The sequence below is a fragment of the Diabrotica undecimpunctata genome, chromosome 5 (assembly GCF_040954645.1).
Source record: "Diabrotica undecimpunctata isolate CICGRU chromosome 5, icDiaUnde3, whole genome shotgun sequence".
In the NCBI taxonomy this organism is placed as follows: Eukaryota; Metazoa; Arthropoda; class Insecta; order Coleoptera; family Chrysomelidae; genus Diabrotica; species Diabrotica undecimpunctata.
This window is the reverse complement of record NC_092807.1, coordinates 29,924,138-29,949,196: the sequence shown is the minus strand read 5'-3', so window position 1 is coordinate 29,949,196 and position 25,059 is coordinate 29,924,138. Positions and strand designations below refer to the sequence as shown.

Genomic DNA, 25,059 nt, shown 5'->3' with positions numbered 1-25,059 from the left:
GGAACAAAACCAAAACAAAGAAGACTTTTTTGGAACGTTAGCACAAGCGGCGTGAACCCAATGAGAACAATTATTACACCGCACCCAATCTTCTCCAGCCCTGGAGTGAGAATAAAGATCGTTGCAATATAGGAGAGTCTTCCAGATCATCATTTTCAGTGTTGATAAACAAATTTTCTACTACATAACTGTCTTTGGTTTAAGTTTTCCCTGTCCACTAATAAATTTACCTTTTGGAGCCGGAGAAAGTTCCTCTATAGAAACAGAAAGAGTGGAAGTCGAGGCACGTTCTTTTTTGTCAGTGGATAGACAATTATCCTGTGAAATACGTTTTGTAAAATATTAGATACTGGAATTTGATATGAATCATTATAGGCTTGTTGCATGGATGTATGCAGCTTGCACTAAGATTGTGTAGTCGTAGTAACTTGTAGAATATTTGTTGCAGGGACCAAAAAGGTATCATCTTGTGGCTTTTAGATGGCTCAGCAGTGGAAATATCGTGTGGTTGTTTAGATAGCCCAGCATTTCAAATATCACCTGAAGTAGTTGTTGAGCCACACCTAAAGTTTCTAGAGGAGCTTCGTCGACAAGTTTATTTTTCACATTTTTCCTCTTAAATATCATTATCGGTGGGACAAATATACCAATAGCATTAACGCAGCAAATAACAGTGGTGTTTATTCCGCGATCTGCACTGGTTATAACACCAACCTGTTTTCTACCAGTAGTAGCCAAAATTGTCTCTGGTTTTTGTACAGTAGAAAGGCCCGATTAATCAGTATTATATATTCTAAGTGGCTTGTAGTCTACAGACTACAAAAGTATTTCATATAACTGAAAAAACTTCTTGGCTTGAGGCCGATTAAAGGCCTGAGCCCGGGCTGCTGAGGTAGGCTCAGGTTTCCGTAAAGATATATCTTTATTTCGTCTTAGAAATCCTTCCATCCATTCTTGTCCAGCCTTTTGTTTTGTGGTTTAAATTTATGAGCAAAGTTGTTTTCCTCAGCAAACTAAAAAGCTAGTTCTTGGACCGATGCGCGCGTCAACCCAAACAAACGAGATTCCAGGAATTTCAAGTGCTGCACTAATTGTCTTTCCACATCACAAGGAAAGGTTGGTTTCTAGCATCCTTTCGAAGACCTTTCGAATTGGACTCCGAAGTTTTATTATTACCCAATGCGTGCCTTCGTAGAGTTCCTTGGGGAACACCAAATGTTTCTGATGCCAATAACCAACCCATTTCCTTTTTTCGAACTGCTTCTATAGCTCTCTGCATCTAATATTCACTCCAGGATTGGCGATCAGTTTTACGCTTATAATTGCGAAGCGTTATGTAATATCTGTAATAAAGAAATACCTGGATTACATTTTTAGTTCACTACTGAATTCATAAGGACAAAATGACATACCTATGTCATTATGTCCGTTGTTCAGCTATGTCGTATTATCCATGTAGCGTTATGAAAGAAAAAAATGAAAAAATAAAATCAAAGAGTGGTTTTTTGTAGAATAAATTATATCAGAGGCACAACAAATCCATAAATGATAAAATAAATGCAACAAAAATAGGTAAAATAGCGAAAAACTTACCATTTATACATAAAACTTTTCGTCTGTACAAAAACTTATACTGTACAAACACCTATACTATGCGACAATATCGAAACGAATGATATGGGCGTAAGCCCGTTTTTAAAGGCCGTTCGGGCCACGTGATTCAATTGTCACCTGCGCGTTCAATGCCACTACATTACTAATAACTATGATAATATGTCATTTTGTACGTATTCCCCCTACATACAGTAAGCTCATCAACGAGAACTTTAGAAATATACAAGTAAATTGAATAGAGGAAACCTGTGAGAAAATAAAAATGGCTATAGCCAATGGTGACGAAGCAATCGCAATTTAAATAAGAAGAAATCACAAAGACGGTTTTTGTCAGGACTATTTTTTATTTCATGTCTTGCATTTTTGACATATAAATATCTATTATGTGTACGTACTTATTAATTGAGAAAATATATTTCTCTCCGCCATTGGTAATTTGATTGACAGTTTCATTGGACAAATTCTAATGTAATTAAAAGTTCGAATTGTTTCTAGTTCCCTGTGTCCGCTTCTTCTCGATCGACGATGATAAAATAAAATGTTGAAGTCGTGGAGGAAAATATAGTTTTATTGACAGCTACTGAATTATTACACTATATTTGTTGTTGGGGTAAAAATTTATAATAGACTGCGTCTCAAATTAGTCCCGAAGCTATATTTATAATCTCACTAAAATGCTACGATTCATCAAATAAGTGCATAGAACAAAAACCTTTGACTTTTGAAAGCTGGCAAATATATTTTGAACCGAAAAAATCATTGCAGTCATTTCCTCAATAAATATTAGACCCCAATCTATAGTTTGCAAGTTGAATAAACTGTAATTAAGCTACTAATCGATATGTTTCACAATTATACAAGGTGAAACTATACAAATTTAGAAAATTAAGATTAATGTGAGATTATAAATTAATGGACTAATTTTTGATTGACCATTCATCTTACTTTAGTGGTTTTCAATATAAAATCGGCCAAAAGGGGTAAAACGGACTATAATTGTTAAAAATTAAGTGATTGGTAATAAATTATATTTAAAAACTAACTATTAAGTACATAAAAAAAGTAAAAAGTTACACTTACTTTTAGACAAATGTTCTAGGCGTATTCTTTCATGCACAGCGTGCTGGTCGAAAACAAAAAGATTATTGCCATTTATTTCTTTTGCAATTATAAACTTTTTGTCCATTTGGCCTATTATTTGTAGGTGATTGAATATATCCTTATTTAATTTTATGCCCTCGGTTTCCTGCTTTCTGTTCTTTTGATTGGCTATATTGATATTTGGCACAGAGTTTTCGTACATGATCAATTTGGCTTTGTAAATATTTTTGAAAAACGTTTTAGGATCTAGAAAACAGATTTTCCTTAATTCATACAAATCATATTTATATACCGATATCATTTAAATCATTTAAAGATACCCTATATACACCAACAAAAGATAAATATAATTTAACTTACTATTTTTATCGAAACTACCAGTTTGGTAAAATACAAATTTTATCTAAAATTTCATGTAGAATTTAAAAATAATATAAAAAATATTAGGTTCTATTTAAAATAACAAAATTGACGTCTACTTGCGGCATAACCGGAAGTCCTCATTCAGGACAACGTTATATTGTAACTCAGCGTCATCCAAACCCTACAGCTTCATAATTTAAGATTTTTTACATAACTGTATCCGCCATTACTTTTAATCAAAACTTGTCGCGCCACACCGTGTATTGTTTGATCGACTTTTTTGATAGAGTGAGACTATTTGATATAGTGAGACTAGTGTGCGCTCATAACGAGACGCCGACTCTCGCTTGGACCATAGGATGGTATCATTGCCAGGCTCGGGCCAGGTATCGGACCATAGACTTGGACCATTGTATTCGAGCTTAGTATTTTTTCGACCCTCGACCCTAGTACTCTACGATCGACACTCGAGGCGCCGACCACCGAAGCTCGCTCCGACCATCGCACAGTGTACGATTTGACTAATCTAGGTGGACAAAACTCTGAAACTCTCTTAAGTGATTCTAAATTACATTTTATGATAAAATCATAGTTAATTGTGGTAAATAAAAGGCATGACCAAATTTTAAATAGTTTTTATTGTTTTAATAGAAATTTTATATCTCTATCATGTCTAGAAAATTGTTTTAGTGGAAGTTTTCGCAACAACGATATATATGGATCAGATGATATTAATAAATATTTAATTAAGTCATAATTGCTTCGCTGTCTTGAAATTTTCATTGTATGTCCCAGTCTGACTCTTCTTATTTCTTTATTTTTAGCCTCGGATGCTTCTTCAGACATTTGCCCTACCGGTATTAGTGAATTTTTGATTATGTCTGCTCCATGTACCAATATTTTGTGAACAGTCACAGGCATGTTATACCATGGGTACAAACTTAAATATAGTTTCCTAGTCTTTATACAGTAGTTCTGAAATTTAACAGAGTCAATCTCATAACCAGACGCAACAGCTGCAAGAATCGTCCCAAAATTGTGAATGAGCCCTTCATTAAGGTTGATGATGCGTGCTGTGGTCGTATAATTATAAAAAAATGCTCTTGCGGTATTCCCATCGTTACTGGTACCAAATCCTGGTTTTACTTTGTCGATAATGAGACCCACTTCTTTAAATTTTTTCTTGATTTCGTCTTTCCTTGTTTTAAACATTTCTTTTTTATTGTCTCCTCTTACTTGCCACTCATAAAAATCTTGACGATAACTAATATTTAAAAGGCATTCCATCGTACGAATGTAAGCATGTAAGCTAGATATTCCAAACTGGTACATATTATCGTCTGGCTCTTTCGTTATTAATGCTGTATTCATTTCTTTAGATGTTGCCTTACAGATAAAACACCTTTGAGTTGATCTATTATCACTTAACACATTACACACTTTACCATCAATCATTGTCAGAATCATTTGATGCGTGACCGATATGGTAACGCCTCGGACTTCTATAAGAGTTGGAACTAACTCTTGAATTTGACTTTCAATCGCTCTACATTCATCTTTTATCAGTGCTTCGCTTTCTTTCTTATAAATAAATTTGAGTACTCTACAGAATCTTGGTGATGATGGCCGAGGATTTTGCCATATGGTCTCTTGTAGATTGTTTACGAGTTTTATTGGAACTAATGAGATTATAAACATATATTCATCTGTGCTCTCTGGATCCTCAAACGGTTGCTTATATAAACTATGTCCTGATGAACCATCACACCCCCACTTATATATTAAAGAATAATTTTGCATGTTGGTGTCTAACCTTTCTCCTAGAATGTTCTTACATATTCTCTGTGCGGTATGATTAAGTAGAGCATCCAGTCTTACTTCCGCCGATATATCAGTCACTGTAATATTTTCAACTCGAGGATAACACTGCTCTTTTACCTTTGCTACGTAATCATAACATGGATACGCATTAAAACCTCTTTCTTTTGCCTCTTGTTGTACATTCTTATAAGATTGGACAGTAAAATTGTTTGCTATAAAAAAGGCCAAAGCTTCTTCAGGTGTATAGGGTCTTTGTTTCATTTGGACATCTAAATTTTTTCTTGCTTTCTTATATGTGGAAGCACGTTTTGGTGAGGCTGACGATACTTCTTCCATCAACATAGCAGCATTACGTTTGTCACTCGCTCGGACACTTAATTGTGCAGCAAACGATAATTGGTCTTTACTGTAGTCGCTAAGTAAATGTTGAATTTTCCTCTTTTTTGTCTTTTTGGAGCTATCCATAAAAGTTTTTTGAGGTCTACCACCACTAGTACTTGGTTTTGGAGATTGATTTGCTAATATCAGCATATCGAAAGTTAAATCATTATTTAACCATTGTTCGTATTCACTTAAAAACAAGTCCAATCGTCTTTGCTTCTGAACCCATTTGACTCGAATTTTTTCGCATTCATTTTTTAAGAACACCTTTAACTGCTTCTCTTGTTCTTGATCAATATCCAGATCATCAAAACTCATCTTCACAAAGTTGATTACTGCATTTAATCGACCATTAGCCGGTATAGAACGCCAAAATTCAAATAATAATTTCCGCTTCATTTGGGCACCTGTAAACACAAACATAAAATATGTTAAAAAACGCAAGAAATATTAATTATACAATGTATTATGAAAGTGTACATAGGCGCCCATACCTATGAGCAGGGGAGACCATGGACCCCTTCTAGCTTTTCGGATGCTTTAAACTATATGGTTATCCAAAGTTTACAAAATATAATGTGAAACATCTTTACGTGTAGCCCCCTCTTAAATTTTTAATATGGGCGCCCGTGAACGTGTACGAAATAGAAAGTAGTTTAAGACAATAAGTACATACAGCTTTACTACACTTGACAACATAGCATATCTAAATGAAAGATAGGTATGGCAAATGAATAAATAATTTTGATGACCTATTTTGTATTGAGTATTAAGACAAGTATAGTATTTAAAAATACATATCTGTTTATATTTTATTTACTAAATATGTTAAAAATCGCAAAAAATCGCAAAAAACAGTAATTATATTATGAAAGTGTACTAAATAGAGAGTACTTTAAGATCATACCTACAGCTTTACTACACTTGACAACATAATATATATCTAAATGAATGTTACGTATGACAAATGAATAAAAAAAATTGATGACCTATTTTGTATTGGGTATTATATATTTTCAAATGCATATTTGTTTATATCTGGTTCATTAAGTAAATGCATAATTACCTGTAGATGTCGAATCCATCATAAAAAAGCACTTAAAATTGCACTGAAAACCAAGACACGTGTACACAAGTTAGCGTTAACGGTCATACTGAGCGGCCGATCGTCTACCTGAAAAAGGTGCAGGTAGTTTCGGCCATTGTTTCTAAAAGATCTGCAATCTGCTGGGGTCTTTGTTTTGTATCATCAGTTAAAGTATGTATTTAAAAGTGAAATGGAAGTGATTAAACGTAGTTTTAACAATAAAATTTAAATACCTTTTGTCCACTTAGATTAGTCAAATCGTACACTGTGCATCGTATCGATCGCCAGGTAAAATAAATGCATTATTTTAAATGCGAGCGTTTACTTCACTGTCAGTGCTATGATCTAGGCGAGGATACGATGCGACGGTCTCCATAATGAACGCACCCTTAGGCGGCGTTTATACTCGGGCGATACCCGATAAGCGACATTTTATCGCCACGATATATTGCTAGGAAGGTTCAAAGAGAACGGACGATAAATCGCAGCGACAGTTCAATAATGGTGGAAGCACAATTCTCTTCAGTTACAGTTATGTGCTCAAGTGAGGAAGACGTTGTAGCGGCTTATTGGTTTAGGTGTAGAATGAGGAGAAAAATAGAATACTGGGTACATCCTTACAATCTTATCAACGCGCACCATAGCTCGGCTATTGTTTCCTGAGAGGTGTCTCAACACGAATCAAAGTTCAAAGGTTATTACAAAACCGATTTAAAACGTCTATTAAAACAATAGATGGACAACTTAGCAACCTAAAGATACAGGCAATGAAATAAGACAGAGGGATTCACTAAGGTTTATGCTATTCCATCGAATCATGAATAAACTAATACATGGTGTCAATAGGTGTAGAGAATGCAGAATGTGGAAGAATGAAATTAAAATTTGGCGATGCAATATTGATAGCCCAAAATAAAAATAGTCTTTAAAGACTATTTATTCATATATTTAATAAAAGAGCAAAAGAATTTAACTGGAAAACTGGAAGTCGATGGAGTTAGCATTGAACAAGCAAGGAATGGAAATAAAGTGCTTAGGGATTACACTGTCTAGCTATGAGGACGTTGAAAAAGAAGTAATAGATCAAGTCCAAGAGCAAATAAAATAGCAGGATACCTTAATAACACATTGGTGTAATCGACACATTAACTGTAAGATGAAGTCAAGAATCTATAAGGCCAGTATAAGATCAATAATGGCGTATGCATCACAAACAAGATCCAATAAATTGGCAACGGTTGGTAATGGGCAGGAACGACTGGTGAAACAAAATAAGGAAGGTCAACAAAGGTTGACGTTCCACTTATGTTCTTTATTAATGATAGAGATAATGCTTGAATGAAAAAATATAAAATCAAAGGCTTTATAACAATATGAAAAAAGGTTGTTGCATACCCATATCCTTCATATAATGCTGCCACTTAACATACTCCAGTTCTGTTTTATAAGTGTCCATTATATACTCCAGTAAAGTATCTTTCCCATTTTGACTTAAAGATTTATTAACAGGGTTAATATTTTTAATAATAGGAGACATTCCCTTTGGCAGAAATTCATTTCGTTCGCTGATAACGAATAAATTGTTGTTTTTGGGAGTAGCGTATGTTGCGTAACCTACAAAAAATAAAATAACATTTTTTTTATATGCGAGTAATTTATTACTAAAAGTAGAAGCGCTTCTCTAGTTCAAATCTTTTTGGTTTACGTACATTAAGCTATATTGTCTGTTGTTAGCATTTTCTTTCATTTGTTAATTGTAACAAATATCTCTCAAATAGAAAGTAGTCTAGTCGTCAGAGATTTGACGTTAAAAATTTTTACGAACAAGCTGAATTCTGCTGAGAATGTAAATTTTGGGATCCCAAAACAGATGCAAAAAAGTTTACCACTCCTACCTTCCGGCTTCTCCCTAAAACGCCCCTGGTAAAAGACGGAAAATAGAAACAATATATTTACCAAGAATCTGTACACCGCAGAAAAAAAAAATATTTTAAATAAAACATGTGGCTGAGATAATTTTGAATAAAAATGTGTGTTAGTAGTTTTTGTGTAAAATAACCATTCTCTCAGAAACAACGCTTGAAACGACCGGTGAATTTGAATGTCAATTACTCATACAGGTTGATTCAAATACAATTTGTATCAACTGGACGGTAAAAATTCGACGACCAACGTGTGGTCGTCGAAAATACATGAAAAAACGACAATAGATTCGGTTTGTAGACCAACGCTGGCCACTAATCCCAAGTTACGCCAAGTGGTTCTGTACACGTTGGCCCAACTAGTTGGTCAAACGTGTACTGGGGCCTTAAAATTAAAATCTGTAAACTATATAAAAATGTGTATAAAATAATAAAATACATAGCTTACATACATACATACCTGTTTTTTTATTGATATAACATCGTTTTCCCAAATGCAACTTTTTGGTCCAATCTAACAAATTTTCACATTTTTCGTCTTCATCATGGGTAAACTGACTATTCCATTCCAGAAATTGCTTCATTAAAAGACTTTTCTCGGCTCCTAATTCTTTTTCTAACAGATTCAGCTTTTCCTTTTCAGACAAAGTTACCACCAATTGAGACTGGTTGTTATTTAAATTATCAACCAATACTTCAGATTTTTGTTTAACCGTTACGTGATGATCAGTCCAGTCCTTTATTTGATGTGAATTAAACGTTTGTACAGATAAAATTTCGTCAGGATTGCCCTCGTAATTTCGTGAACGCAAATACTGCGGTTGTATCGAAATCTCAACATTGGGTCCATTCGGTCTAGTTTCGTTTTGCTTAATAATTTTATTTTGGAATTCAAAATTTATTGGTTCGTAATTTTTCTGCGTGCTTACAAAATTTGGTTTAAATTTAAAAAACGAATTAATCTTGAAATTGTCGGGTTTATCATTGCTTTCGTCAGGCGAAGAAAAATTTCGTTGATATTTTCTTAGTTGTTGTTGATTGTGATCGAGATTGTAATTACTTTGCTCAGGTTTTCTCAACCAATCATTTGAGCCAATATTTTCGTCATTCCATTTGTAGAAGTGATTATCTTGTAAAAGCAATGGTTTTACGGGATAATATTCGGATTGCGGGTGTATATTATTTAGTATCTTGTACTTTGGTGGACAATTATTATGAAATGTGTCCAAATTAGTAGGCTTAATAAAATTATTACATACATTTGGCACTTTTTTGTTATTTAGAACATAATTTTCTGATTCACGTTTGGAGAAATATGGGCTTTCATCATACATTTCGGGCATATGATTTGTTAATGCTTTCTTATTAATTTTCCAATTATAAATCGGTAATTCCTTAATATATTTGTCCTTTTTAATCATATCTCTATCTACAACATTCTTAAATTGGTTATGAAAGGTATTTAAGTCCTCACGTTTTAAACAAAAAGGATTCCCAAAAAGATCCATTGTTTCTTTTGAAATTCGAAATGTCGGATCCGAAGATTGTTCCAAATTAAGCATAGCTTTATTATTTTTATGGCAATCACAGTTGCATTTTTTATCAAAATGAAACTGGAACGTTTTAGACTGGTCTGGTTTCCGATTGACAAATTCAAAATGTGGGGATTTTCCATCTCGTGATAAAACTAAAGTATAATTATCTGGAATTGTATTCTCCTTTTTCTCGTTAATCTCCTCTTGGAACCTGAAGGTAGTCTGTAAAGCTTTAGAATTCATTTCTTCTCTGAAGGTAGTCTGAATTCCTTTAGTACTTATGGCTTTTTTATGCTTTCTGATCGTTTTGGTGCTCTTAACATTCAAAGACATGGACATGGCTTTACTTACACCATCACATGTCGTTTTAACGTTATTTTCGACAATAAAGTTTGACTCTTCTTCAAATATGGTTTCCTGGCTATCTTGGCTCGATTCCAGAACGTTTTCATCGCTTTTGTATACTTGTGTTGATTTTAGAAACATATCCATTATTAAACATTTACCTTTGCTTTCATCGTTCGTAAATTTGGAAAGAGATTGATCACATTCTATGTCTTGTTGAACAGGTAACTCCTTCGGTATTAATAAATTTCGTTTTGGAATTACATTAATTGGTAAAGGTTGTTTAAAACTGGACGATTTTTTCTTATTAAGAGCGGGAGTGGCTTCGATTATGTCATATATATCTTCTGATGAGTTTTCGTTTGTCTCCAAGCCGTTAATTTCAAAAGGAGTGTCAGATTTTTTCAGTTTCTCTATAAAATCTATATGTGTATCGGAATTTTTTCTTTTGTAGCCAACGGCTTTTACTGCTCCACGTATTTGCGAAATTCCGCAATTTAAATATTCTTTATTTTGCACTTCAGGTATAGTTTTCAGTGGTTTTAAACATTTACTATTACCCAGAAATGAACTGATTAATTTTTTAATGCATTTTTCAACCAAGTCCCAGTTTTTAAATTCAACCATTGTCTTCGTAGAATTTAATAGTATATCTACTTCAGTATATGGACATTTTATGTTCAGCAAGAATATTGGGTAAAGCTTTGAATTATTTCTTTTTTCATTGATATAGAATAATTTTTCAATGCATTTACAAATTTTTGATGCAAAAATAGGTCTTTTATTTACGTAGACATATTGTATTCGTCTATTTTCGTAATAACCTCTAAACAACAAAGCAAACATAGTTATTTTACCTTTGGTTACCTTGATAATAGAAGCATCTTCTTTAACATCAGGGTGTACATATTTGAACGAGGAGGCTATATCAGTTCTTTTAGTACTGCTTAATATTAATTCTCCAGTTATATCATTCCTAATGGAAAAATTCACTTCTGGATGTATAATAATAAGGGAGGTAATGTTTTTTACAATATCTTCCAACTCTAATTCATTAATAATTCGTTTTTTTCTTACGGGACAGTTATAAAAGAATTCTTCCACCGTTACCGTAGTACCTACACTTGGTCGTTGCTTGGTCATTATTACATTGTCAGAATCTTTAACCAAAGTCTTCATATATGTAATAGAAGATTGCTCGCATTTAGAAATAACGGTAACAGCTTTTGAAAGTTCCAAAATATTGGCTAAAGCTTCTCCGCGAAATCCATAGTGTTTTATATTTATTTCTAAATCTTGTAAGTTATTGCATTTATTCGTGAAATATCTACGTCCAATAAGGTCCATATTTGCTTTCGAGATACCTTCTCCATTGTCTACAACCTGAATTCTTAGGGTAATCAAATTAAGTCTTACGGCTATTGATTTTGCCTTTGCATCTAAACTATTTAATACCTACAATATAAATATACATGTGTATTAAATTTTGTTTGCTTAAAAATTGTTTTGAAAATGTGGTCAGTAGGGGAGTGGAAGGAACACTGTAACACTGAGATGCAAAACTTTCAATGACAATAACTTTTTTATTAAATGCTACTTTAAACTTACATTGTACCTCTATATTTGGCTTATAAACAAGTACTGAAAAATCCTGTCGTTTTTAATAAAAACTAAAGTTAATACCTCAAAAATATTAAACCTAAAAATTACTAAATGTCCCACTGTTTCTTTTAATGTGGGAACCCTGAGACGCAACAATTGCAACATCATTTTATGTTAAAACTGTCAAGTTTAATTCAAATTTTAAAAGCGAACTTTGGCGCTTAGTTAACCCTTGCATTACAGAGGGCGCCAAAATCATATTAATGTCTCTTTTTAATACATGTGAGATATCTGGGACAACTGGAAAAAAGAACCTGTTTTCACATTTAGCGCTTTCTTTTAAAAACGATATTTTAAAATCATTTTCTTTTATTTGAGACAAGACTTTGCCTAAATAGTATATATTTTGCTTACAGTTAAATTCAACAAGCACATAATTCCCATTATTGGGACAGCGATCAAGATCTTCCAAACTCATTGATTCGGGATCTTTACCAATAAAATCCTCTCCTCAGCTGGAATCTTGTAATTCCATCTCATTTTCAAGTTGCTCATCAGAATCACTATCTAATACGCGACTAGTTACTTTTTTTTGTTTTGATGTTTTTTCTTTAGATTTAATCAGTTCCATTTTTTCCGGGGTATCCGTAGCTATCATCGTCTTTCCTTTGCGTTTTTTGTTGTCCTCCCCGTATTTTCTTGTCGGAGCTTTTTATAGGGTGCGTTCATTACGGAGACCATCACATGGTATCCTCGCCTATAGTAGGACAATTTTCAATTAAAGGTGACTATAATAGAGCATAGCACTGATAGCCCAGGAAAATAAGCATTTTTCATGACACTCGTCCGGCCAGGCAAAAGACAATTGATTTGAGTAGTATGGACCTCTGTAACAAAAACCTATATGTTTCCTGTAGTCGATTTTTTGGACTTACTAAACTACCCTTACAATTACTAAAATTATATAATTTTCTGAGTTATATTAATTTGGGATAAACAAATAAAATAAGTTTTAAAATACATATTTGACCGATCACTTTGAAATTTTGACCGTATTTCAAGTACTATAAGACACAGAATTTCGTGCAATATAAATGTTATAAGTTTATTTTCAAAAAAGTTATTAACATTTATAAGAAACCAAAATTTTTGACTTATTTTGCAACTTTCTTAGCAACAAATAAAGATAGAAACATTTAGAAAACGCTATTTTGAAAGTTTTTATGTAACTTATAAGTTTCTTTTCTTTTAAAATTTGTTTAAAATCCTTCACTTTTTGCTGATAGACGAAAAAACAAAAATGTTTTGTTTTTTGACCTTAATTTGTTAATAACTAATTAAGTCCAAAAAATCGACTGCAGGAAACATATAGTTTTTTGTTACAGAGGACCATACCACTCAAAATATTTATCGTTTGCCTGCCGGACGAGTGTCAAAAACAGGATACTTTTTTTGCTTATTTCCCTGGCCTATGACAGTGAAGTGAACGCTCGAATTTAAAATAAAATGATAAAATGCATTTATTTGGTCGCAGCGAGGCTCGGTGCTCGGCATCTCATAGTGTCGATCGTAGAGTACTACGGACGAGAACCGAAAAACTACTAAGCTGGAATACTGTCCAACTCCATGGTCCGATACCTGGCTCTAGGCTGGGTGCTGCGCGTTGACGGTGAACGCTGGAATTTTTAAAGTAATTTAATTAATTAATTAGTTTATTATTTTACGTGGCGATGATACTATGATACCATCCTATGGTCCGACCGAGGGTCGGCGCCTCGTTATGAACGCACACTTTTAGGATAACCCTTAAAAACTGTTGGGCTAACAAAGGTTTTCATGGTATCAGTATTACTTGGACCTAGATTTTCTACATCTAGAGATTCATTTATATTTTCAGCAGCAGCTTCAACTGCAACAAGTGGCCTGGCTGTCACAAAACTTGACAAAAAATCTTCTTCAGTGAAGACATGCCGATCAAATATTCGGAAATATTCCGGTTTTTCGAAAAGCGCTTGTGATGTTAACTGACGTCTTGCTCGTGGATATGCTGTGCCCACACAGGCTGCTACGTTATAAATTGTAAATGTCCGACCAGGATGGTTCATCATTCATGCATCTACTGCGGTATTATAGAAAGTTTGAAATGGTTTTAATAAGCCTACGTCCAACGGCTGTAATCTGTTCGTACAGTGTGGGTGGTATAGTTAGAATTGTAACGCCATTATTTTTAGATAAATCGATTGCCTCAATTGATAAATGACTTTGATGATTATCCATTAGCAATAAAGAAGGGTTTTCTCTAGTACTGCCAGTGTGTTTAATAAAATGCTTAACAACTTGCACAAAGCACTCTGTATTCATCCAACCTGTTTTTGAAAATAGTCCTAAAGTTCCAGGGGGCGACCCGTTTATCATAAAATCTTTAAAGTGTACTCTCGGGAATACCAGAGTAGGAGGAATAGCTGCTCTTGATGATCCAACAATACAGCATGTTGTTACGAGTGTTCCACGTTCGCCACTTGTAGTCTTACTAACCTGTCGTATACCCCTTTCTGCAAATACTTTTTGGGACTTTTGAACGGTAATGGCTCCTGTCTCATCTAAATTATAGATGCGACTACCATCTCCAAACACCGAGAAACGCCGACATTTTCAAGTTTACTGAAAAATATTTGAACGTTAAATTTATTAAAACCGGTTGCCCTTGCAAGACTATAACCTTCTGGGGTCCGGAGGGATAAATTATTGGAATACCGTTTCTGAAATCCTTTTATCCAGGCAAGTGAAGCAATTTTTGATGTATGTCAGTTTGCTGGAACCACTATATGATTGTAGGCTGCGGCTTAATATGACAGTTTTCGGGTATCTTCTCTTGATAGACCATAAAACATTTTAGAACATTTTTAATTATAAAGGGTGAGTCATGAGGAACTTTACATACTTCTACCATATGTAGAGTCCCTCAGGGAGCATATCATGTGGCCACTAAAAAATGTCAACTCCTCTTCTTTATTAATTAACAGGGTGATTTGTGTAATTGACCATTTATTTCATTTTACTGTAGTGTTTATACGGCTCATTTGATTTTTTTAATTTTTGCATGATACAGTACACTACTATCAAGCATTCGACTGGTATTAGCTAAACTAAAAAATTCCAGGACTGGCTTTGGAAAAATTAATTTAGGAATTCGTATTAAATATTACACCCTGTATAATTTTTTTTAAAATGCATTAAGCAATAATGCAATAATAATAAAATGATTTTCAAACTACATAAATAGCCAATGAAAACGACATATGCGACAATGTTGTCGCACTTTTATTAAATTTTTAGTGAACGATCAAATCTTACCAAAAATAGAACAACCATAATGAAGTATCAAATTATAAGGTATTAATTTAAACAAATGTTATAAATCGTCTTGTTGATGTACATATCTGTGGACTGTTTTTAAAGATAGTCCTTTCATTCGTTTTGCTTGCCATATAGAGGTGCAACCTTGTACTAATTCAATAGTCTGTCTCAACAGACCTTCAGAGAATCTTCCGAAACAAACTGCTAATAAATCAGAGGACAAGTTTAGCAGATGAACAACAGGGTTTTCGTACTGGAAGACCGTGTAATGATGAAATATTCGTTATAAATCAAATTACTGATAAATTACTAGAGTGTAATAAACCAGCATTTTTGTGTCTGATTGACCTAAAGAAAGCGTTTGACAGAGTGAGACTCAAAGATATAGTCCATCTTCTGTATAATAGAGAAGTTCCCCTAAATATTATAAAAACTATCGAAAACATCTACCACAACAACAAAAGGGAAGTTAGAATGGATGGACAACTTGCAGAACCTATAGAAATAGGCAGCGGAATAAGACAAGGGGATTCATTGAGCCCCATGCTCTTCAATTTGATCATTAAGAACCTTCCATAGATGTATTAATCTGCCAATGAACAAGCAGAATTGCTTATAAAGACGAAGAAGAAGAATATGTTAGGACTAACATAATAAATTTATGACATCAATATTCTGTAAAATAAAATTAGAATATAAATAATTTAAAATAAAACATACTATTTGATCATAGAAATATTACTTTTTGAAACTTTTTCCACTCACAGAAAGTGTTCCAATATTCTAAAAATTCCAGCTCCTAATACGTATGCAATTAATAATACACTAACCGTAGTGGCCGCATCTAAACTGTGTTGCTCAAATTTTAAAAACACAACTATCACCAAAGAATATAAACACATATAAATATGCGTCTACAATATACAACAAAGGATATTATACGCATAAATGTATATTCTTTGCTAGTACCATAGAAATGGAGCACTCTCGCCAAAACTTTAACCGTGAAAAATACATCAATATTGAATTGTCATTTTTGTTAAAGTTCATTTTTATCTTAAAATTGAAAATTCTTATTTGTATTATATATTATTTGTTAAATTTTAAATGTAAAGTGTTTTATAGCAAGTGTTATCGATGGCGTCGATGCGATCTTAAAGATCTGTGAATGATTGTAGCATTTTAGAAAGTAGAAGGTTGGGAATGAGTTTAGTGAATAGAGTATTATATTATTATTATCCAACACTTATTTACAATACTTAAACAAAACACTAAAACCAAAATGCTACATATACAGAGGATACAGATATAATGGATTCCTCTGCGGTATAATGAAAATTAATTTTATAAATTAAACTAATAACATTAATAACCACTGTGTTGAAAAAACCACATGGACAAAGCACTTTTATAAAATAAATTCAAGAATTACAAATTTTGAAATAAACTAGTTTGTTGATTGAAGATTGTCCGTAATAATTTGCTTAGCAATTAACTACCATTAATAATAAACTATTTATATAATTTTGCAAAATTAAAGTTATCATTTAAATAACGAGAATTTTTATAATGTAGGCGACACAAGTAGAGAAAAAACACAAATTTATAAAATATTCTTTACATAAAAATTATTGTTTAGATACTTTTATTGATATTTGTAGTAGGTACTTACCAACTCCAGTACACTTTGGCAAACCGTATTTATCGAAGAAGAGCTCCTTATTTTCGTAATTATGTCGGAATCAAGTTTTCGTAACTCCATTTTAATCTTACGCTTAAACAATATATTTATAACCACTTTATAACTAACTCACAGAATAGTATCGCATTTAATGTCAAAATCAAGGCATGCTAGACGGATTTACCTGATTTTATTTGAAATTTAGTACAGTGACGTTGTATATTTTTATATTATAAAGAAGTGTGGGATACAAAAAATACAAAAAAAAAATAATTTTTGTGCAAATATAATGTAAGTGAAAATAACAGTGAATCAGAATAGTAGTACAGTATGAATATTATACTACTTGTAAATGTTTTTTTTTTTTTTTTTATTTACCGCATCAACCCCTAGGGTTATTAGCGGGTGGTATATCTTTATTTTAGAAAAGTTACATTTAGTATAATATTAAAATTTACATAACAGTTTTGGAAAATACAAACATTTTATGTTATGTTATAGTTTGTTATATAGTTTACAATTTTTGATAAAATTTATTGTATTGCTGATGTCTTCTTTTAGAGTTTCTTTCAAATTGTGTTTTAGTTTTGCTGTCGATCTTGCTGTTGAGTACACTGGACAGTCTATCATTATATGTTGCACTGAAAATGGTATTTGACAGATGTGGCAAATCGGCTGAGGGTCCTTGGAGATGAGGTATCCATGTGTAAATTTTGTATGACCTAGCCGCAGTCTGTTAATAACTACTTGGTCATGTCTTTTAGCTGGGAGCGGTAGTAAAGCAGAAGTAACATCTGGTTTGATACTTTTTAATTTTGCTTCTGTTTGGTTCCATTTTACTTGCCAGGTTTTGTTCATGTAAGTTTTTATTAATGTTTTTTGGTCTGAAATTGGTATGTTTTGCATAATAGGAATTGTCATGTTATTGATAGTTTCTGTTGCTGCTTTATCAGCTGCTTCATTACCCTTTATCCCAACATGGGATGGTACCCATAAAAATGTTATGTTTTTACCACATGTTTGGGCATTGTATAGCATGTCTTTTATTAATGCTAAATTGGCATGAGTAGGATACATCTGCTTGACACCATTTAAGGCACTTAGAGAATCTGATACAATAAGAAAGTTTGTATCAATGCTGGTACATTGGTTCAGTGCGTTGAAGATTGCCTGCAGTTCTCCAGTATATATGCTACACTCCTTGGCTAGACGGGTGACAGAGGTGTTGTCTTCAAAAATAGCTGCAGCAGCTACACCATTACTGCTTTTAGAGGCATCAGTAAAAATTAGTTTGAAATCAGGGTATCTGGAGATGGTAGACCGGAATTGTTGTTGTATTTCAGAAGGATTGTGTGAATGTTTGGGATAGTTAAGTAAGGTAAAATCTACTTTTGGTATTTGAACTTTCCAGGGAGGAGACTGGCATCTGTTTGTAGAAGTGGCTCTCAATTGATGTATATCGAATTCAAATCGATTTATTCGTTCATTGAAAGGTAAGTTTCTATAGCAATTATTTGAGTACAGATTTGGAGGGTTTGGAGGGTTGGTAAATGATTGTTAAGTCAAAAACCATCAAAGTTTAAAGAAGGGTTAGATTTGAAACTAATTATCGTAGCTTTCTGTAAAACTTCTTTCATTTTGTCTTTTTATGTTTTTCTATAATTTTTTGTAGATACATATTTAAAAATGAATAATGTCATCCAGGTAGCTCTATATGTAGAAATAATAATTTGCAATGGGTTACTTTTTTTAAACCTTCTAAATGTAATAAAAGATTTAGGAAATCTAGATTTTGCTCTAAATATTATCCATTCAATTAAACAGGATTATTTTGTCATGACATTATAGTGATTATTTTTAATTTATTTGTCATAAACTAGCAAGAGTAAATGTTAAAATACTCAATATTCACACTATAAAGAAAAGAAAAATGAGCTACTTGGTCACCTACTAAGAAACGAGAAATACGAATTGATGCGGCTGGTCATACAAGGGAAGGTGGAAGGTAAAAGAGCACCGGGGAGAAGACGCACGTCGTGACTGAAGAATCTGAGACAATGGAGTGGGAAAACATCAATAGAACTTTTCAGAACGGTTGCAAATAAAGTCAAATGGGCCATGATGATCGCCAATGCCCTTAGGGAAGGGGAACGTTAAGAAGAAATGTTAATTGACTTAGTTAGATTCAGATTAGACACAGGCAGCTACTTAATCCGGGGTAACTTACCTGAACACATACACCTGTGATATACACAGTCAAGTTAATCAAAATATAATTTTTTCAAGGTATAACCTACTGACAATCCTTAATAAGATAGAACACAGATCTCTCAATTTGGCGAAGCCACCGAAATTCCAAATTTTCTGTATTGCTTGTCTCTCTCCATATGAAGGAGAACTCTTAGGAGAGTAATCTCTTGCAATTACTTTCTTACAGTACTTCTTATCGGCTGCCGTACAGTATGTTCCTCTATTCCATAATTCGTCTCTCCCTCTCATTCCTTGAGTCCCTTGTAGCTTGCTGCCTCCATTGGCTGCGATCCTTTGCCAGATGGATGGTTTTATGTAGGGATATTCCCACCAGAGTAATCATTTTTGGTCTTGTTCTTCCATCTTGTTGATTTTCCTCTTGGTCTTCGGCGTTCTACCTTTCCTTTTACTACCTTTAGTTCCTGTTCTTCTGGTTGTGTGACCGAAGTAATTTAGGTATGCTTATTTCACTTTTTTTAATAGCCTTAATTTTTCCTCTACATATATCCCATTGCTCGCTAGCTGTTAAATTCTCAGCTATTGTAGGTATTCAAGGTAATTTTGATATCTTTCTAGTATACGGGGCTCTTTCAAGAGTTTTAAATTATAGCGAGCGCTTTTCTTTTCTTGCTCTTATTTTTGCGCCTACCAAGAAGTGGTCTCAATCTATATTAGCCTATTAGCCCCACGATAAGTACGTAGATCCATTAGATTAGAGAAGTGCCTGGTTTCTATTAGGATGTGAGCTATTTGATTTTTTGTTGTTCCATCAGGCGAAGTTCATGTTACTTTATGGATATTCTTCTGTTAGAAGTAGGTACTTCCAACGACCATGCCCTTGGAAGCTGTAAATCCTATTCTATTTTCATTGTCGTTGGTGATATCATGAGCACTGCATTTTCCGATGTATGGACTATATATATTTTCTTTCCCTATTTTTGCATTAAGATATCCAATTATGATCTTGATGTCGTTTCTGGGGTATCTGTCATGGATGGTCTCTACTTCGTCATATAATTTATCTTTGACGTCCTCTTCTATATCTTCGGTTCTATCCACCAACTGGGGACGGGTCCGATGGCAGATAGACCAGTGGCGTAACTAGTCTGACTGCGCCCCAATGCAAGTATTCCTCGTGCGACGCTATTCCTAGACTTATTCTCCTATTTCTATGACGAACAAGCTGTTCGTTAGAAAAATCTAATAAATTATCTGGGTTTAAAAAACTGAACGTGTCAGTTATACATACCATAGATTTAAACCCATCGTTTAACTGTGAAATAAGAATATCAACGGCTCTTAAAAATACCTTAACTTTAAAGCAACGCACAGGATCACTAAACTCATAGTCACTGGAAAGTTCGTCAAAAAAGTCTTTACTTGCATTTGGAGGTCATTGAAGAATCAATATTCCACTTGGCAGCTAACTTTCTGGCTTGATCCAGGGCATCGTCGAATTCTCCTCGCAGTTCGCTCACAGTCTTTAGACATTTATGAAGGAGATTCTTTGCATCGACTAGATTAACATCGGATCTCTGTAGGGTTTTCGATGTAATCTGGATTTTTTCTAAAATTCGACTTTGAAACACTAACATCAAAACAAAATCAAATGAAGACATTTGCTTCATAAGACCATTTGCTTCTGCAACTTCATTGTTCTTGTTTGAAGTCAAAATTATTTTTGTTAGACACTTCAGCACTGCTACAAAATTTACACTGATTGAGAGCAAAGCGTCGTACCTCGACGACCACCTAGTAAGACAGAAAGAGTTTTTTCAAGGTTAACTTGATAACACAGGAGTCGGTTAATTATTTTAAACATTGCCATCTTGGTAGACTTTGGCCGAAAAATACGTATATACTGTTTATTGTATCATAGAATGATGAAATCTCTGAAATCGATTTCACACTGTCGTTTAAAACTAAATTTAAATTGTGACTAGCACAAGAACATACTCAGCGTTAGGAGACTTTGATTTTATTCTATTCTGCAGTCCCGTGTAAATTCCACTGATGACAGAAGCCCCATCATATCCCTGACCTCGGCACTTATCAAAAGTTATTTTCTTTTCTCCTATAAGTTTAACTAGAAGCTCCTCTAGGACTTCGACTGGTCTAGTACTTGCACAAAGCCTAAAATGGATTCCATTATGTCAAGCTGATTTAGGTCTGGTTTGTATAAAACATCTTAAAATTATTGATAACTGATCAATTGTTGTGTCTTGTGTAGTATCTAAAATGAGAGAAAAAAATATAGACTGTTGAACATCAGTCAATATTTCACTCAAGATCTGATGAGATGTCAAATGAATAAGTTCGTTTTGTATTGAAGGGCTTAAGTATTTTACCCTACTATCTTCTCACGTTTTCCAGATGATTTTTTAAAATAGGTTCGTATCTAGAAAGAAAATCAATAATATTCAGAAAATTTCCTGACTCACTTTCAACATTTTTTATGCTTTCAGATCGATGCCCTCTGAAAGCTAGATTACAGGTTGATATTGTTATGATCACATCAAAAATTCTCTTTATTACTTTATCCAGTTTTTCTTCTTGGCATAAAAAATCATTTTTATATCTCTGTTATTTTTCCTTATTCCATAAGCGATACATGCATTGATATGGCACTTACTCAATTCGTGGTCTTTAATTTTTGTTGACAGATTTCTCCAATTATTGATTTTCCCTGTAGTCCATGCATTGTTTAAGTTTTTATTAAGTCTGTTATCGAACAGCTAGCATGGTCCACAATACACTCCATTTAAAGACGAAGAGTAGCAAAGCCAAAAGAGCTTAATTTTTTGACCAGTTTTTGTTTCGAAAAAATAATATAATTTTAAAAAAGATTTATTTGTTTGAATGTCTTTAGGGAATGGTCCTTGAGGTCTACACGGTTCGGAGTTCAAAATACGAGATTTCAATTCATCTTTATTCATAATATCTTCTGAGAAAAGAGCTATGTCTGTATTCTCTACTCCATCATTACAGAATATATCTATGTTATCAGTATTTTCTTGAACATTACTACTTACGCCAGTTGCGGGTGTAGAAGGAGCGATATATGTAATATTTAAATCAGTAGGCTTACTCACGTTTTGGTGGACTTCTGAATTTTGGTTATCGGCAAGAAAATTCAATTCGACGATCTCTTCTGTCGTGGATATTTTACCCCCACGCTCACATTCACTATCACCAACACCATCGTCACCTGATTGACTTTTAGAAGTATCAGCAAAATCCCGTTTTTTTTAAACCTGTCAATCCTTGGTATTTTTTTCACCTTTTCATCTTCTTGTTTTTTTATTTTTCGGAACTCGGCATCACTAGGTCTTTTTTTTTTATTTCCGTCCATTTTGTTCAGTATATATCGAAATCCACTAGAACGCACAAATAAACGGTCCACTTATTTCAATTGTATAACAAATACACCGACAAAATTTGTTTTGTATTTTTATTAAACAAATAACACTACCGAACCGTACGATCGTACAAGGACTGACAGGGACACGTGGTAGTAGTTACTAAAATAATACTGAAAGATTTTACCTGAATATCGTTGTAGCTAACAACGATAAATAAACAAAAGCAGTTGTGATGAGAAAGCAATACGCACAGATGTGCACCGTTGCATAAGATAACGATAATAGTAAACAAGAGTCACCAACATACTGTTGTGAGTTTAGCTTCAACATATTTTTTTGGATAAAATTGGATCATAAACAAGAAAACCAGCAGTAAGAAAGTAGCAACAGAGATGGAATGCCTGCGAAGATGCTGCAGAGTAACAAGAATGGATAGGAGAAGTAATGACGAAATAAAGCAAAGAACATCAATAGAAACAGACATACTAACATATATAGAACAAAAAAGACTAAAGTGGTATGGACATGTAAGAAGAACTAGCGACAGCAGATGGATAAAGAAAATAACCGAATGGAGCCCCATAGGAAGGAGGAAAAGAGGACGACCCCGAAAATCCTGGAGAAACGAAGTAGACGACGCCATGAGTAAGAGAGGACTAAACGATGGAGAATGGAACAACAGAGAGAGATGGAAACGGTTGAGCGAGGGAAGGCAGTGAATACTGTAGAATCCCTAAATATATATATATATTTTTTTGCTAAAATTTTTCCAGAATATCAGTTTTTTGCGCCCTCCTAAGGCCTGCGTTCCAATGCGCCGCATTGGTTGCATTGGCGTTAGTTATGCCACTGAGACAGACAACTTCACAGGAGCCGATACTTGATATGCTATGGTAATAATGTTTGTAACTATTATTTAGGGATTTTTTGAATAAAAGATGTTTAAATTTTATTTTTTTTATTATGACTAGACAATAATATCCATATATAAATATTATTTTACACTGTTAAATCTATTATAAAATACTACATTCATTTTCAAAATTAAACACATAAATATAAATGCAATATAATTTGTACAAAAACTGAAAAATAATATAAACATTTTGCATACGACTATTTAAGTAAAAATAAAAGGACACTTTTTGACAATCGCGAATAAATCTTTAATTTTATGTTATTCCATTGATCGGAAATATACACCTGAATTAAAACAATTTTCAATCCACGCCATATTGCCCTTGTTTTTAGCCTATTTTGAATCTGTTAGAATAAGCTAAGATTATTCAGGCATCAGAACTTACATTTAATTTAATCATAGTACTAATGATACCATATTATGATGTTAATATTCTCATTCTCTGTATGAAACAAAAAGAATTAATGAAATTGAGGTTAAAAGAAAATAATTTTGGGTTTGTATTAAAATTATGTATAATAATAATTGAAGTTATATATATCGAAGAAGCAGAGGTAATATAATCACATTGTTAGAGTCTTAATTTCAAAATATTGTTATTAATTTATATTGTAGAATCTTACTAATCCGACACCGCAATAAACTGATAAGTCCAATAACCCGGAACCCTCCGCCTCGCCTTCTGTTAGCGGCGGTTCACGTATTAAAAATATCAAATAAACAGAAACACAAGTCACAAACTTTGAAGAAAGATGATTTTTGTGCCAGTAGTCGATGGCTGGATAAATTTAAAATGCGATTTGGTATTTGTCTATCAACTGGTGAAAAATTATCAAGCAACGAATCTGAAGTGCAGCCATTTAATCATTTTAAAGACAAAGGACAAGAACTGGGTCTTCTTTCTGACCCAATCTATAATGCAGACGAGAGCGGTATGTTTTGGAGACTGTTACCCAACAAAACATTCGTATTATCTCAAGAAGCGAGCGCACCAACTTTAAGTAATTACTATTTTAATGGGAGTAAAGCCACAATTAAAGGTTAAAGTAGTTTATTGACGTTTCAATTGTGGCTTATTCCCATCAAATGGTAATTACTTTAAAATGCCAGAAGAAAATAGCTTTAGAACAACACCAAGTTTAAATTACAAAAAAGAGCAATACGGTATCTTTTTGGCCTCCCAAAACCCATTGCAGAAGCTACTTCAAAAATCGCGGGATTTTAACTCTTCCCTTTTTATATATTTTATGAACTGTTTGTGTAATTCGTAAACACCTACATGTTTTCCAGCAAGACCCAATCATGACTACTCCACCAGAAATTCAACCTTTCATGTGTATTTACCGATCCCGTCAACTAAGGTAGTAAAGAAATCTATATTATATTCGCCAAAAAAATTATACAACCATCTGCCTTTGCAACTTAAATCTGCAACTTCTTTCCTTAAGTTCCGTAAAATGACAAAAGCCTATCTATCTGAAAGACTATATTATTCAGTAGATAAGTTTATTATGCATGAAGCATGAAGACAGCAGCCCTAGAATCTCTTGGAGAAGTGGACCAAAAATACACCCACCAAACTACGAAATTAACCGAAGACACACTAACATGCATAAAAGAGAAAAAAGAACTCCATATAAAATACCTGAACACAAAAAACTATGAGGACTTGGAACTATACAGGAAAAAAAAATAAAGAAGTGAAAAGAAAAGTGGCAA

At 33.4% G+C, this 25,059-nt stretch overlaps 1 protein-coding gene across 1 annotated transcript in view; it reads right to left on the bottom strand.

Annotated features, from left to right (window-relative positions):
- The window catches only part of LOC140441222 (DNA mismatch repair protein Mlh3-like), a 38,168-nt gene extending 21,260 nt beyond the window's left edge, over positions 1 to 16,908 (bottom strand). The window contains exons 1-4 of the mRNA XM_072531805.1: positions 16,801 to 16,908; positions 8,750 to 11,624; positions 7,763 to 7,981; positions 2,695 to 2,961 (exon numbers count right to left, since the gene is read on the bottom strand). Of these exons, the coding sequence (XP_072387906.1) occupies positions 2,695 to 2,961; positions 7,763 to 7,981; positions 8,750 to 11,624; positions 16,801 to 16,890 (3,451 nt within the window). The 5' untranslated portion in view covers positions 16,891 to 16,908. The remainder of the gene's footprint in view (positions 1 to 2,694; positions 2,962 to 7,762; positions 7,982 to 8,749; positions 11,625 to 16,800) is intronic.
- Between the last annotated feature and the right edge of the window lie 8,151 nt (positions 16,909 to 25,059).